This window comes from Trachurus japonicus, chromosome 21 (genome assembly GCF_045865225.1).
Source record: "Trachurus japonicus isolate A0001 chromosome 21, Traja_1.0".
NCBI classification, from domain to species: Eukaryota; Metazoa; Chordata; class Actinopteri; order Carangiformes; family Carangidae; genus Trachurus; species Trachurus japonicus.
In genome coordinates, this window is record NC_140927.1 from 15,663,912 (window position 1) to 15,681,176 (window position 17,265).

Consider the following 17,265-nt stretch of genomic DNA (forward strand, 5'->3'; position numbering starts at 1 on the left):
CCTTAAATCCGCAAACTGTTTCAATATTTATTCAGCAGGTCTGGGAGGGTACAGTTCTTTACTTACGTCTATATTCTTTTTATTGTTGAATGAAGAATGGGCTGTTATGGGCCTGGTTAACTTGTTTTAGTCTGTCGGGTAAACACAAGGCAGTTAATCCTGGCAATTTGGGTTAATACTGCCTGCTGGTCTGTCATTGTGTTCATCTTGTGACACACACACACTTTTACAGATACAGTTTTTTCCTGTGTAATAATGACTGTATATACAGTAATTTCATTTCCTATCTCCTTCTCCATCCATCTCCATTTTAAGAGGACTGGAAGTGATGTGGGTGTTGGGGAGTGGGGGGCTCTCAATTGCTAATGGCAACTGATTTCAACTGCAGATAAGACAAATGCTTGGGTTCTGTGGCTCATTAGCCCACTGTCAGACAGTTAATTGTCCTGGGAACGAGAGGGGGAACGACGTACATGGTTTATAATTTGGTTATGAGCATGATGGTGCCTGAATAGAGTGTGTCAGTATCCCGTCTTTGGAGCCTTGGAGCTTGTGGAAAATTGATGTTCAAACCACAAAAAATCCCAGTGACTAATGTACAAGACCACTTACTAAGGCACTACAGCAAGAGTGGAAGTCTGAAGGAAGTGACTTAGACAAACATAAACACCTTAACTCTCTGCTCAAGTGCAGTCACAGACACTGCCGGATGGGTTCAGGTTGTGTTCACTACACTGCGCATGGTTTTAAAGCTCTTAATTTGACTTGCAAATCACTGTAGTCAACCTTTTTAATTAATGAGTAAAGGTACAGACCAGCCCTGCCTACTGTAATTGGAGAGAGAGCTTCCCCCTGATGTGATAGGAGACGCAGAAAGACATTCACCCTAGGGTCAGGCGTTACCTCAGTGAAATCATCTCCCCAGAGTCTGTAATTAGATTGAACCAACCCGTCTGTCCCCCCACACCCCCCAAAATAAGCCCTCTTTGTCGTCTCTGGTGGAAGCAGGTGTATTGAGAGACCCCCTACCCCCACATGCCGCCTCCCCACCTTCCGGAAATACAGTGCAATTCACTTGGGACAGCTGATGTTAAAGGGACACTACGCCAATTTACACATATTTACATTAAAAAGACCACTGTAATTGTCATGAGGCGTGCTGTTAAGCATTTGTGTTTCTATATTGAAGTGGACCTCTCCTTCACACACAGGTGGCAGAGATGATCAAGCTGCTCATGCCTGATTCAACCCAGTGGATGAAAACTGTTACAGGACAGGGGAAATATATGCAATGGCTGTAATTAATTAATTGATCTAATTTTACAGGACCATACAAAACAAGAAATACATCTCATCCAGCTGAAACAACAGCTCTTTTTACATTAAGGTGTTGCTACTTCTTTGCACAAAGGGGTCTCTCATTCAAAGCAAAAACAAAAAATGCCCTGTGGTGATGTCACGAGATCATGGGAGTTGTTGTCCTGCAGCCTGCTACTCCGGGTTTGGATTTCTTCAGTGTTAGTATTTCAGGAGGATTTTTAAAAGAGCCAGATTGTTCATAGAAAACCAGGTGATTGAAACCAGTGAGAATCCTGAATGAGGCACTTTCACGTTAAATCAACCTGGAGGAGCTGTGAGCTGAGCTGCTGCTGACATTTACTCCAATTTCTGTTCTGATAACCTGAGAGTCAAACTAAGTGTCCTCTTAAAAATGAACTGACGCAATAATTTATACTGGGAAAATCAGTGAAGGATGATGATAATAATAATGGCGCTTTTCGTGGCACCTAAAGTGCTTCACTCAAACTTTTCATTTTTCATTCATACCACGTTCACACCGGTGGTGATGAGCTACGTCTGTAGCCACAGCTGCCCTGGGGCTAGACTGACAGAAGAGCGGCTGCCAATGTGCACCAAACGGCCTCTCCTACCACCAAACATTCATACAGTCAGATGAGGCAAGGTGGGCAAAGTGTCTTGCCCAAGGACACAGTGACAGCAACAGGGATGGAGCGGGATTCAAACCACCAACCCTCCGGTTATTGGACGGCCCACTCTACCTCCTGTGCCACTGTCTGTTTCATCAGAAATTGGTGTTTCACAGGCAAGGACATGGAATAAAAATCATTTCCAAAACGACCAAGATCTAAAGCGTGTCCCCTGACAATGTGGCCTTAAAAGTGAATAAAAACCTGGTAGAGGTCAGGCTCTACCAGGCAGCTAACAGTGGCAGAGGTTCAAATACTGCCCAGCCCTTATGCTGCATGTAAGACACAACTTAAAACAAAATATTTAACAACAGGAAAAACATATCTTACCTTTAATCAAACACTCACAATACCTTGTGCACAACTGAAACGGTTGATAGATCTTGGTTTTTCAGTTTGATTTTCCTTATACCTGCTGTATAAACCGGTGAATGTATTTGCCCAATGTGGACATATAAGGCAAAGCTCATTGATTAGTGGTGTAATAGTTCAGGGAAAGCTAAATGCTTCTGAGCTCTCTGTGATTCAAGCACATGAATCATATGATATGAGGCAGAGCTGCAGAGTTCCCCACAGGTCTCCATATCAGCCCTGAGCTCAGGGTACAATGAGGAATGTACCCTGTGTGTTTTCTCAGGCTCTGAATGACCAGTGAGTCACTGATGGACTCAGTCAGGCTAATACTCTGGAGTCTGGGGGAAAATTGTTTTTGAGAGCCTAAACAATAAACAAAAACATACCATTAACCTGACAAAAGTCCACTGGCCTGTTTGCATTGAATGGCTGACTTAACTCAGCAGTTTTCACATCCTTGGCATAATTTTTCAGTTCACTATAGCAGGCCTCAGATTGAACGTTATCTTACTGTGGGAGCATTGAAATATGAAGCTGTATAAACAAACAGGAAGTTGACAGTGCGGGGGAGCATGGGAAGTTCGTGAGCTGGTCCTCATTCTTCAGCCTTAAGGAAGGTATGGTATGTGTTGGGGTCCTTGTAAGTCTGAGGAGGAATGCTTGTGGTGGGATATGTTGTGAAATCCTGCTGCTGGGACTCAAACCATCATAGCTGATGAAGGGGCCTAATATGTGACAGTAATCTCAGTGATTAATCTCATTCTTCCATTCCCCCCCTTTCCTCTTCCACTAATATGCTGACTGTCAATTCACAAGTAGTGTTTATTTTCTAGTCACACTAAAGCTGAATGTGATGTTGGTTTATCAGTCCAATGCTTTGGTCTGGATTGAAACATGTCTGCAACTATGGAGAGGTTGCCATGAAAGTTTGTATGGATGCATCCATGATCCCCAAAGGATGATTCAGTTAACCAGTCACACCTATCTTCACATAAACAGGAATTAAATGCAGTTCAAAACAGATATCTATACTTTCCAGAAGATGTTTTCTGCTGCTTTATAGTTATTCCTTAACTTTTCATGCAGGACCATACGGAAGCCCTAAAGGGCCAAGTCCGTATAAATTTTTTTATTATCGTTTTCTCGTGATAACGACTTATTATTTCGTTATCTCGAGATAACAAAGTCTGTTTTCTCGTGATAACGAATTAATTTATTTCGTTATCTCGAGATAACAAAGACCGTTTTCTCGTGATAATGAAATAATCATAGAATGTGTGGTTGACATGGTTGCCTAGCAACATGTTTCCCCGGTGCAATCGCAACCGGGGAATCGTAGCCTACTTCGGCTACAACACACACAACATAACGTTACAGCCGCAGTGTTGTGAGTGAATCATGTCGGGACAACCAGGCTTCATGAACCCGCTTCACAGACCCCGGTGCTTGGCCGCCGCCGCCGCTGCTCTAGTGGCGGCCAAGCACCGGGGTCTGTGAAGCGGGTAACGTTATGTTGTGTGTGTTGTAGCCGAAGTAGGCTACGATTCCCCGGTTGCGATTGCACCGGGGAAACATGTTGCTAGGCAACCATGTCAACCACACATTCTATGATTATTTCATTATCACGAGAAAACGGTCTTTGTTATCTCGAGATAACGAAATAAATTAATTCGTTATCACGAGAAAACAGACTTTGTTATCTCGAGATAACGAAATAATAAGTCGTTATCACGAGAAAACGATAATAAAAAAATTTATACGGACTTGGCCCTTTAGGGCTTCCGTAGGACCATCAGAATAAAAGTGTCACATTCAAAATGAATGTAATTCTCACCAGGCTCAGCTGTTAATTGTATTTAATTCTAATTAACAAGAATTAGCTGTCTAAAGGCCTAAGCAGGTTGAAGATGGTGAACATGATAAACAGTATGTGCAAATAATTAACTTAAGCATTGTCATTGATATGTACAGTGAGTTTAGCTGTGGATTTGGTTTTTGTCATGTTATAATTTTGGCTGTTAGTTGGCTTTTTTTCCATCCATACTGGGTTGAATGCATACAGTACATTGCAGGTCTGTGACCTTGTTGTATTATGCAGTACATTTCTCAAACATAGATTAAAAAAAAATGTCATTTTAGGTCATATTAGATTAGGTTAGATTAGATTAGATCAAATGTGTATTAGATTTAGATTACATAAATGGAAAAAGATTGTTTCATAAGAATCTTCTTAGAGGTAAACACACAGTAGAAAGCTGGAACAAAACAATTGAATATTCAATCCAGTGAATCGTTATAGAATATTTTTGTCTTGCAGCCCCTAACATAAAAACAGTAGAAATAGTGCTGATGTAGGTGTCAGTAATGCTTTCAGTGGGAGACCTGTTGGCTGTGCTCTGTCTCAGGATCAGCCACATAATTTAATAAATGTGGCACCAGGATTTGTCATCGACCATATTTACACATTAAAGCCACGCTGCCAGCGAGATAGATCCAATATAGATTGAATCGCCTTTGTTACAATGTTAGATGTTCTGTTTTTATCTGAGTGTTTTCTTCTCTCCTTTTCCCATCTATCTTAGCAAAACTGCATCACGTTCAATCAATTTTACGCCTGCCTCGCTCCCTCCCTGTTCTCTTTGTTCCCTGGGTATGTCCAATAATACCCTGCAGACCCCACCCTGAAAGACGAATAAGAAATGGACAGATTAGTTTAGTATAATTCAACATGAGAATCCTTACAGATTTTAGGGAACACCACTTTACATACAGTATCTGCACCGCTAACACTTGGACTTTAGTATTTCCACATGAATAAACTGTGTGTGCACTGTCAGGATTTGAACTTATATGAGTTTGGCAGTGTTGTCTGTGACATTGTGGATAAATCATTAAAAAGCAGATTGTGCAGTAATGATATCACCGAGGGGGGGTCGATGTTTTGTGTTTTGTGCACTCAGGTCTCAGGCAGTTACACATGGATGGCTCCTGTTTACATAATCAAACCACCTTCAGTTAAGTGATTTTCATGGTCTGACTGTGACTAACGGCTCATAGCAGCACAAATACTAATCAAACCATCACACTCAGTCAATGGGACCTCCAGACAAAAACCAAAGGGGTCCTTTAACTGACCTGAATGACTTTGCCTGAGGTCTGTCATTGCCAAGGGGTGGAGGGTCATTACAGTCTGTCTGCCTCCATCAGCCCCCCAAACACAATTCCTCACATGCCATGTTGTGTTTTCACGCTTAATCGGACATTTATATGATCGAGACAGAAGATTCATACGAGTTGGTCACATGGCCTCGTCTCTTTGGTGAATGTTTGGAGGGTTTGCTTGAGGTAAACCTTGTAGCTACATCATGACTAAGACATGCTCTGTCTGTGTGGCTGTAGAGACCATTTCCGGACCCACAGATCTTACCACAAATGCACCGCATGTTGTGAGAGCAGGAAGTGGTGGCAGAGATGGTCCGTTAGATCAGTATATGTGCTGCCTCAACACTCTTCATTCTACAGCTTGTATACAACGACATTAGAAAGCTTTTTTAAACATTTATGTTTACACGTCATATGTTGTACTATACCACTCCCTTTCTCCTTGGTTCTTCTTTTTGTTTCTAGTAAGTTCACTGGTAAAATTAAAAAAAGAGGCCCTGCTGGTTGCCTTAGTCTGTCCTGCTGGGCATGAAGGCATGATAACTGTCCTCCATAATGAAAACACATGTGCTTATAGTTTTCTCTTTCACACTGAGCAAAATTATCAGCCCAGCAGACCTGACTCTGCTGATCTTTTCTATCAGTATGTGGTATGTCTGGCGTCTACCAGTGAGGTCACACTGGTATGTGGAGGGTTCACGTGTCTGTTATTTGTTTCAGCAGGCACTGAAAACTTTTAATGCAAACATAATGTGATACATGCACTCCCTCGTGCAGACAGTAAGTGTTAAAAGTCTATAGATTTGAAGAAAAGTAAGGTGTAGAATGATTTTTTAAAAAGTGAATTTAGGTTGTTGATTGAAATTGAGTTAGTTATTATTTTTTGTTTATAGATATAATAATTGTATTGTGCTATTTTTATTATTATTATTATTATGAGTACATAGGGAAGTCCTCCTCTTTAAGACTGGGTGCTGTTTTCCTGCCATGATGGTGTTTTTCAAAATGAAACCCACATCACAAGAAAAGACGTCCAGAGAATTGCTCATACTACACCTGTACAACTGTTTTTTGCTCAAGGGCCAAAGCAGCATAAAGCAGACCTGCAGGGAAGAGGGGAGTCAAAAACAGCAGGTCTGCCATCCTCATCCCTTCCCCCGGTGCCTCTGGGGATCTTGACCAAAGTGACCAAATGGATGTTTTGTTCTTGTTCTCATTGTCCTCCCAGGTAGAGAGAAAGAAAGGTCTTACACACACTTTACTTTCTGCCCCAGCTCACTCAAAGAGCAGTTCTTTCACTATTGTTTAGTTTTTGGCAAATGTGTAATGGGTAATGCTTAGTCAGTGTAATGCTCAATATCCCCACCAGCTTGTCTACTTGCAGCTGGCATTCATCTCTGATTTTAAGATTAAGGTCAATCACCTGGGACATGGTGTGAACCGGCCCCTTCAAGATTACTCTGAAATGAAATACACACTCCTGTCTGCTTCCCAGTACCATTCAATAAAAGTAAAGCCTCTTCCAAACACACAGTAAAATACTGTAAACACAATTAACTGTGTTATGGTTCTTAAAGTCTGATTATAAAAATGACTTAAAATCAATAGACACTGTTACTGCAATAAATAAACATACATAAACAGCTAATTTGAACCATCTACACTAATTCTGTACGCTGTCGATGCCTGTGATGCATTATTGATATGTGTGATTATATGTAGATCAGAGGACAGCATTTCTTGATTTTTAATAAAACACAATTTGTACAAATATAAGTAAAACGTGCAGTGAGTGGCAGAAGATTGCATTTAAGCGCAGTACTGATTAATCTGCGGGACACTGCAGAGAATCCGAGCAGCGGTTTTGGACGGAGGAATCAGGGGGATTCTGAGGACAATCTTTCCGGTCAAAAGGTCTCTGAGCGATATTCTAGCTGTGGCACTGGCACAGGGATTTTTTGAGTATTACTCTGTATAAGTCCTTACAGGAACAATAAACAATGAGTAGTCCTGCAAAAAGCTGCTCCCGTCTTTATAATCAGGAATTACTAACTCACCACAACAAGCTCGTCCAATCCTATGAGTTGACCTTCACATCAGTAGCTCAAGGATAAATTCAAGAGCATTTGCAAGATTTAGACCAAAAGTCAAACCCTTTTTGGTCTACTATGGTTGTTGTTTGTTGCCTGTTATGCTTTTCATGGGGAATTGAACAAATGATAATATTGAATAAAAAACATACCCCTCTTATTGCCATTAAAGAGGCAATATCAACAAAATCTGCTGATTTGTTGTCTGCATGTCAACCTTAGGCTTTACTCTATTAGCTGGTGTACATTCAACACTGATTACATAACACACACAACGCAATTCTCCAGACTGGATCACTTGCATGACTACTGCATATAGATTAACTTGAATTAGTCTATCCACAGGTCATGGCTGGGTGGCTGATCTTACTGGCATAGGTCACAGATTAAAAGGCCTGTGTGATTCCTCTTGTTCACTGGAAATGAAAAACAACTGCCTTCCCAAGGCAGCTTCTGGGCTCTAATCTAGTAGCAGTAGTGATTGTAATTATTTTCTCCAAAGAGGGAAATTTGAATTTAGAAGAATATGAGTACATGAAAATATACAGAATCTATTGACACATCTTCCTACAGTTGCAGCAAGAATCTAGCTATATGAATTGGGAATAATATAGCAAAAGCAAATATACAGTACATAACACAGTTCAGTTTTGTTTCCTTAAAAGAAAAGCATGTTGGTTATTGCAAATGTTCTTAACAGACAAGACACAGGAATGAACTGTATATTAGGAGACAATTGTGGTGGCTATAAAGCTAACGTAAAAACATAATAAGATGTCTGTTATATGTTTCTTTCTCAAAGCAGTGTGGACTGAGTTTTGACCACCAGGCAGAAAGTCTGGGCATGAGGTGAATTTCAGAAGTGATGGGACTACATAGCTTATTAAATCAATGTAAAGACAACTGGACTGGTTTCCTATGGAGGCAAATTCAACTTGAGTGGTTAAAAAAAAGAAAAAAGAAGAAGAACTGTATGATTTCACAACAAGAAACAAGAAACACACAGAGACAAAACAGAGCAGACTGGACTGAAACCCAGAGAGCCTTGTGAGTTCTGATATGATAATGTCAGCTCCAATTACACACAGTCACCATACAGTTGATAAAGCCTACATATCCTATCATCTTTACAGTGGGTATATTGCCTAAGAATAAAAATTGCATTTAAAAAGTACACTGAATAAACATGCACCACAACATAACATAACAACAATACTAAACTCTGCTTTGCTCACTGTTGATTCTCAGCATCTCAGCTTAAAGAGATGCTAGTGCTAACAGCCACTGTACACCATGGATCTGTTCCATGCTGTTCACACACCGGCCACTCCTGTTAGGCTTCCTGCCACAGTGTTACACATGGATTGTCCAAGTGAATAAACACTGCATGGTTTTATTAAGGGTTGTTTAGAGCCAGCAAACTCAGCAATACAATGTATGTAAAAAATAAATGTGTAAATGTAATGTAGCATAATGTAAAAATAAAAACAAACAAACAAACAAACAGAAAGTAAAGAGCTAATGACAGAAACCTAGCTAGCTTATTTCTTTCTGGGTTTGAAAATTGCAACTTTGTCAGATTTATTTTCAGGTTATAATGAAATCAACATGGAGCACAGACGAGGCAGTACTTTCTCTATTAGCAAAAACTGTGTGGTGCGAATCACAGGGAATGATTAGGCCTACTTGTCTCTATGTATCAAGTATCTTGTTGGAAAATAAATCAACACTCATATTGGTCAGCCTGGTCTAATCAGCCATTAAAATTAATTTTAAACTAACCTAATGTAAAATAAGCTATCCTGGGGATATAGCTAATAAGGATATTTAATCAAATAATTAGATACAAGGTCTTTCTCAGCACTTCTCAGTGCTTAATTACTGCACTACTGGAGTGCAAGAGACGTTTTTAATTAGTGTACACCAGCCACTGTTTGATCTGTTAGACCAAAAAAAAAAAAAACATAAAGAAAAAAATCAGTCTGCACATGTCCTCAGACCCACATTACTAGGTAAACAATCTCTGACTAAAATAAAGCCGGCTGAATCAGTCTCTTCCTCTTCACTTCTTGGTTTATTTTTCCCTAAGGAGGAAGTCAAGATAATGATCCTCCATCTGTCACATATACTAGATACACTTGAATAACTGGGAGTATATCCTACATGCTAAAGCCATTGACCTAAAACAATTCCTCCCTTTGTACAATCATTCCTGTCTTACACATCCCTGAATTTGTAGCCTACAGTAAAACCTGGGTTAAAAAACAAGGGAAATATGCACATCCTTTAAAATGACTAGAGCCCTTTTTTTGTAGCCTAGACATGGACACAAAGAGGGCGTATGCTGAGGGGAGGGCTGTGACCCCGCAGGCTCCTCCCCCTCTGCATAATGTGCCGGGTTCATTGAAATAAGTAGACAGCAGAAACACAGCGCAGCACCACAGCGGCTTCCCCGGGACACTCTACACGCGCACAACACAACAGCCACCACTGAAGTGTCCGGAAACAGGACCGTAAAAATGTCTCGCTTCTGAATAACAGAGTCAATGAACGACTATATCCGGAAATAAGAACTTTTTTTTTTTTTTTTTTTACGAAATTAATTTTAACGAAGCGGATGGAAATCATTCCGGAGTGCAGCTTCCTCTCCTCCTCCTCCTCCTCCTCCTCTTCAGCTGTGGTACCCTGAACTCAGACTACAAAGGGACGAGAGGTCGGCCTTAAAATGGATACTTTCTTTGCAGAGGTGACTTAATTTGACTTTCTTCACACATCACATGCTTTTTCTATTCGCATCTCCCTCTCCCTCTCTCTCTCTCAACGTGACTTCCAAAATTATTTTGGCACGCGCCGCCGCTCTTTGTTTTGTTTTTCCATGTTGTGTTGTGTCTTTCTGAGCATGGCTGGTTTCACATCAGTTCATCATTTTGGTTTACCCTTGAAAACCACAGAATCTCTGCTTTATGTTCAAAGAAAAGAAGCTCCACTTGTTCCTTATTAACCCTCTGTGGCTGAGGTGTTTGAGATGCTTACTCATCCACTGTAACTCAGACATGTGGTGGTGGTGTGTGTGTGTGTGTGTGTGTGTGTACACTGGGCTGGTCTACAGGATGCAGCTGTAGTAGGAACTTCGGTATCCCAGCAAGCCTTTTAGAATTAAGAGTACTTTACTTATGTGCTTGACTTAAGACATACTCCTGTAAGCTCAGTGCTCACATAGTTGAATCATTGTTAAACAGGACTTTAAACACTGGTGTGATATCATGTCTATTCTCTGTGCCACTGATTTATTTATATTTTTCTAAAGTCCTCCGTAGTTTCAAACTGTGCCCGTGCAGGTCTGGATGTGTCATCTTCAAAATCAGCCTAGACACTGATGCACTCATACACACAGAGGGTATAGAAACTGGTTTGTCATTCCCCTCTGACTCAGACGAGGGCACACACACACACCCTGATGTGATGTCAGTCTCCTCCTCTAATGGTCCTTCCATTCACCTCTTGTGCCGCTGTCGCCAGCATCAACCTTGTCTGCCCCTCAGTGCTGTGCTGTGACTCAGTATGCTAATGATACAGGGAGGTGGCTGCTCCACACTCCACTCTCTCCTTCGCAGTGTTGTCAGGAGTTGGAACTCGTGCATTCATCAATGAGTTAAATAGTTTTTTCTGTGTGTTATCCTTAACAAGGAGTGAGACTATGACTGGGCAACTTGAGAATCCTATAGGCTACTGTATGTGCAACACAGTGAAAAAGTACTATTTTCCATTTACTTATTGAATTAGTTCAATTATTAAATGATTGGTTAACTGGGTTACAAGGATGACACTTGCTGACTTAATATCAGTTTTGGCCAGGATCAAGCAATGTTTACAAAAATGTAAGGCCTGTCATCTCTGAGCTGTAGGTTTCAGTCCTCTGTTGTATAAAGCAGCCATGTAGTGAACAGATTGGGGAGAGCTGGATTTTGGGTCGTAATCTGGTTTTATTAGAGTGATATTCTGTACAGAGGAAGGTTATTATTTTAGCTCGGCTCAGCAGAGATCATTGTTGTAATTTGGTGTGTATCTTTTGTCCTGGACCAACTGTTTGAGATTTCCCTGGTGACTTCATTCAGGCCCCATTTTCTTTTATCTAATGTGGTCATGTAGTGAATTGCTTTTCATCCTGAGATATAGCAAACTGTGCCCTCCAATATCTTGACCAGCGGAATTTATCTATGAAGAAGTTTCTACATCTAACTTGGTCAGAATATAATGATTTATAGTGTTTGCACTACAATGAATTCATTTTACTATAGTCCAGCATTGAATAGCCTACTACCTTTGTGAACAGTTTCAACAGGGTCGTCACTTTTGGGGTTGCTGTTTGTAGGTCTTTTTAGATCGGACAGAATTATTTTGTATTGTCTGGAAATAAATATACTAAGACAATTCATGTTACTCATGCATAAAAAAAAACAAAAAAAACAACTCAGCCTTTGTAGCATGCGGGGAGAAATGTCAATACAGGTGTATCTGTGCTGGGTGTGTCGCTTCGTGCGTCGTGGGATTGTGTTAAAATAAATCAGCAAACTGACCTGGTTTTTCAATGACTATTGGGTCATGGAGTGAAGCCAGCGAGTTTAACACCATAGCGCTACCAGTTGGGATTTAATTAAATGGGAACTCTGGAAGTGAAGTAAAAGACGACGAGGATTAAACTCAACTTCCTGAAATCAAGCGCAGACGGGCATATATTGCATGATTAATTACTGTTAATCAATCTTTCCTTCACACCTATGGACGGTCCATTTACAATGTGATGTGTGAACTTTTAAACTCATATATATTTGAATAAGCGTAGTTCAAAATCTCCCCACTAAAAGGATTTCTTCGCGGATCAGATTTGATGAAATTAACACTGACCGCATTTATCAAGCACCGCAGTTTGCCTATTGCAAATCTAGGACAGCTTTCCCCTGGCATGCCACTGTTAGCACTGATTAAGGTGACCGGGTCAGAGATAGTGGTGGAGTGAATAGGAGTGGCAGGTACAAGGGTGAGGTCTATCCTAAAAGCCAATCCTGTCCAATCGGCGCCGCCTTTTCCTCTCAGGAGCTCACTCAACGTCATAAACCCGACAGTGTTGCTGTCATTACTCCACCCTCAGTCCATCCTCTGACTCTGTTGTACTGGAGTGAACCAGCGATCTTGTCAAGTTGTTGAATGTGGTCATCCTAGACCTCCATATGTATGTAAATATTCAAGGAATATGATTATTACGCTCCTAGGTCCCACAGATAGGCTTTGTGTGTGTGTGTGTCTGTGTGTTTAAGATACATTTATCTCTCTTCCTCTCTTTCATCTCCTCACAGATGAAAAAACCCGGGAGATCAAACACACATTCAACCATTCACACGCACAACAGGGCCAATTAGATTTTTCATGTCTTTGTGAGACATCCTGTTGACGAAGCTACATGCGTTACTAAACTTGGTAATCAGTTCCTTTTTAGCAGCAGCTGCTTCACACTGTAAAGCCACATGAGGACCTCTCTCCAGTCTCCACGCCCGTTAACTCCTTCCTTGCATTACACACCAGATTCCAGCCTCTCAAAGTCACTCTCACAGAGGGAATCCCAAATTCCCAACCCCGACCCCTGAAATCCCCCCCGGTCATGGCCGCATGTCATCCATGCACTGTAGAGTCCTGGTGGGCAAAGCTTTAGGTTTCATACCAGCACCCCCCACCTCCACTCCCACCCCACACACACTGACAGACACACTCCCTACCCTGAGACATCCCTCACAGCTCTATGTGCTGTTTATGTCTGGCTCTTTGAAGCCTGGTGCCGTGGCTCTGCATGCCCCGTAAGCATTCTGTAGTGAAACGGGTAACGTGAGAAAGGCCAGCCTATGATGCTCCTGATGGTGGACTATTTTTTGTGCTGCGACGTCAGGGTCTTTTCTACCCAGTTGTCACTTCCTCCAGCTGCCACCTTTAGAGAGAGAGCAGAGAATCTGAGATGGTTGCTCTTCACCTCCAGCCATGAGGACGGCTAAAGGAGTGAGGAAGGATGTCAGGAAGTGAAGTTAGGATGTAAGGAAGGAAGGAAGGAGAGCTACAAAAAATGTGGTTAATGGGTCCTGCATTCCTGTGAATCATTTCTAAGCAGCCGTCTTAACTTGTAATGATCTTGAAGTGGTTATTGTGTGCGTTATCGCGTCAAATTAGGGGATTTTTAAAGTCTCTGAGTGGCGGTGAATTAACAGTGCCGGTTGTTTATGAACAAACAGAGCGAGGTATTATTAAGGCAGTGGTTTATGTGTGCGTCAGCAGAGCTCCTACAGCTTTGGTAGGCTACAGTCTGGAGGTGGTTTAATCTGTCACAAGAGCACTGGGACTAATTGCCAACAGCCATTGTCTCACCACACACCAAATAACATGGTTATTTCTCATAATGACACAGTGCCGGTGTTAAAGGGGGGGGGGTTGGGTTTGGATGTCACCATACATGGTAACAAATGTGGTATTTGTTGGATTTTGACATTTTTCTACACTTGTAGTCAGGCCGTCTTTGCTTTGAAATGAATCAACTTTTCACCTTTCTGGCATGTGTTTGCATTTCTTGTCCCTCTATCAGTAACCCGATCTCCGTCTATCAGTGAGCTGACACATGGGGAGGTCAGTGCTGTGATAACCTCCTGCTGACACCATGCTGTTGATTTAAGCTTTTAACCTGCTACATTACCGGGGTCTTCAGACAAAGCCGTCCATGTTTGCAGTGATTAGAGCAGAGGGAACACCTTGGTGTTGGTTAGACTCTGGTGGTCTCTCGTGCTTGTTTCATGGTGGATCGACATTTTGGGAAAGTTGCTCATTTGATTTTTTGCCAACACTTGGATGAGAAGACTGATTACAAACTCTAATCTGCCCAGTAAACCCACCTAAATCCATCAGCTGGTTAGCGCGGTTTAGCATGATGAACTGGAATCAAAAACGGACACAGGGGTATAGCGCAGCGTTCACTGGTTACCTATAGTTATTCTCTATTTCAGTTGGGCAGAAATCTGAATGCTTTTGATTGGATTTTGTAAAACAATCAACAGTGCTGGCAGGAGGATTCTCCTGGATTCTCTGGATCTCTTTCCAGCCATTATGCTAACCCCTGATATTGCAAATATCCTACAATGCCGTACTATTCCTTCTAATACCTGCTCTGGTTGTTGTAGGCAGCGTGTTCACAAGACAGTGCTCATAAAAGTTATGACGCTCAGTCTGCTCCGAACGCCCATCCTTCCTGTCCTCCATGCATCTGTCAGTGTGTGTGCGCGTGTGTGTGAATCCCTATCAGGGCAGTCTTGGGTGTGTCATTCTATGAAATATAAATCACCTCACTCGGGCGATTCACTAATTTGTCATGTCAACAAGGCTGTGATGACAGAGAACATCCCGAACCACTGTGAATTTAAAGTGAAATGAGGAAATCACAGTGCAGTCACGGAGAGTTAAGTCCGGACTTGTACGAACGACAGCTCATGTAGTCGCTGTCTTCAGTGTGAGAACAACAGAGACACAGAAAGTTACAAGCTATTAGTCCAAGAGAGTAAAAAAAAAACAGCAATGTTTGTAAGGTTAATACATGTAGCTGGAGCCAGGAGATCATTAGCTTAGCATAGCAGGGACACAGCTGAATCTGTTCTAACAACTTCTACCTACACTACCAACTCTTAAACCCGCTGATTTGATATGTTGTTATCTGTTAGAAAGAGCTTCATATAAGTTTTGCTGTTGCTGCCTAGTAGCCTATTAGCATTAACAACTGTCACCATGCAGTTACCAACATTTATATCACTACTTTTCTTCTACTGAAGTGGCGTGTTAACCAGATTACTCCAGTCATGTGCTGTGTTTGGAGACGCTCTTGGCAAACAACCATCACCACCACAGAAACTACATTTGGCAGCAAAAATAAACTTTCATACAGGCATTTTTAATGGACATAAAAAGACTGTAAACCAGTGTCTTAGAGTGGTTTGGTTTGTGTTTTGTATTTGCTTACCTAAATGTCTACTGGCTGTAGCTTCATATATACAAACATAACAATACATCATAATACGTACTCTCATCACCACTTGGCCAGAAAAGCAAATGCATGTTTCTAAAAGTGGCTAATTATTCCTTTAACATCTGGACATGGTGACTTGATGTTGTCTCTGGATCACCAGAGAGGTTTGAATGATAAGTTGCTCGTACTGAAGTCTGACTAGGTGCCTCTGTGGTCTGCTCATGTTACCAGGTCAGGTATGTCGTCATGTCTCGTCTTCACATCTCAGAAAAAAAATTTCAGTGGTGCCCGTTCACATTTCAATCAATCCTACCAGATTTATGTGCGCCGAATTTGTCCAGGATACTTGAACCAGAGAAAATGAAAGTTCCTGTTGATCACCGCCTACCCCCGCTCACACGATAATATCTGACGGCCTTCACCTTGGCTGCCCTATACCTGATAGACACTGTGAGCTGGTAATGAGTGTAGCTTAAATCCTCTCAGTTCGGAGGTCTCGTCTGGCAGCTTAATAACAGCCAACCTGTGATTACTGCTCCCAGCCCAGATGTTGACTTTCCTTTTTTAGTCCCCTATGATTATTGTATGGAGGCGGCCTATTACAGAACAGAGTGTGCGTCTCTCTCTAACTTAAACCATCGTGTGAGCGTAGGTTCAACACATTCAAACAACAAGGAAGGGAAGGGAGGGAGGGAATATGGCCTTAGGACAAAAAAAATATATAAAAAGTGTAACATTGTTTGTCTCCCTCGTGATGACACAAACATCCTGCTGGGTTTATGTATAGGCTACATCTCACACTAGGTGATCCTTGACTGCCATGGCCTGAAGAGTCTAACTAGCACCTTGGTGCTTGACAGAAGCAAATAACACAGCATGGCACAGTCCACAGTCATAACCTGTTAGTGTTCCCATCCATTCCCCGTCTGTTTTATTAAACATGAGTGTGTGTGTGGTCAGGCCTGAGGCTTTTTTAGCCATGATACACTGACATAATGAGACTCACATGAGGAGGAGCGTACCATGTTTTCAAGACTCAACTTGTTAGCCTTCCTTCACTCCCTCATCCTCAGATAAAATACTTTTTAAAAAAAGCTGCAAAACTGGTACATAAATGCAATGTTTGCAATGCTTTTTGGTTGCAGTTACATCATCATGATCAACAGTACTACTTCCCATACAAATTGTGAGCTTTAAATGTGATGTTTGTCCATGTGTGCACAGAAAAAACATTCAAGACTTTAAGAATTTTAAATCACAATTTTCAAGTGTTATTTTTACTTGATCAATCAATAACAGATTCCAATACAAGTTGTTTGATTAAACAGCATCATAGCAGTCATTCTGGGTACTACATGAAATACGAGTGAAGGTGAAAGGCAGTGTAACAACAGCCTGGGTACACACACACACACACACACACACACACACACACACACACACACACACACACACACACACACACACACACACACACACACACACACACACACACACACACACACTCCTCAAGTCTCTGACAGTCCTGACTTTGCAGCATTCCTGGAATATCTCTGGGATCCCTGTTGTGTGACCCAGTCCACATATACGACAGTGAAGGTTATATATGTGTAGCACTTTGTTG

The 17,265-nt window shown here is 41.6% G+C and overlaps 1 protein-coding gene across 1 annotated transcript in view; it reads left to right on the forward strand.

The window, feature by feature from the left end:
- The first annotated feature begins 10,088 nt into the window (after positions 1 to 10,088).
- The window catches only part of myo10l3 (myosin X, like 3), a 55,465-nt gene continuing 48,288 nt past the window's right edge, over positions 10,089 to 17,265 (forward strand). The window contains exon 1 of the mRNA XM_085766140.1: positions 10,089 to 10,340. Within this exon, the coding sequence (XP_085622266.1) occupies positions 10,320 to 10,340 (21 nt within the window). The 5' untranslated portion in view covers positions 10,089 to 10,319. The remainder of the gene's footprint in view (positions 10,341 to 17,265) is intronic.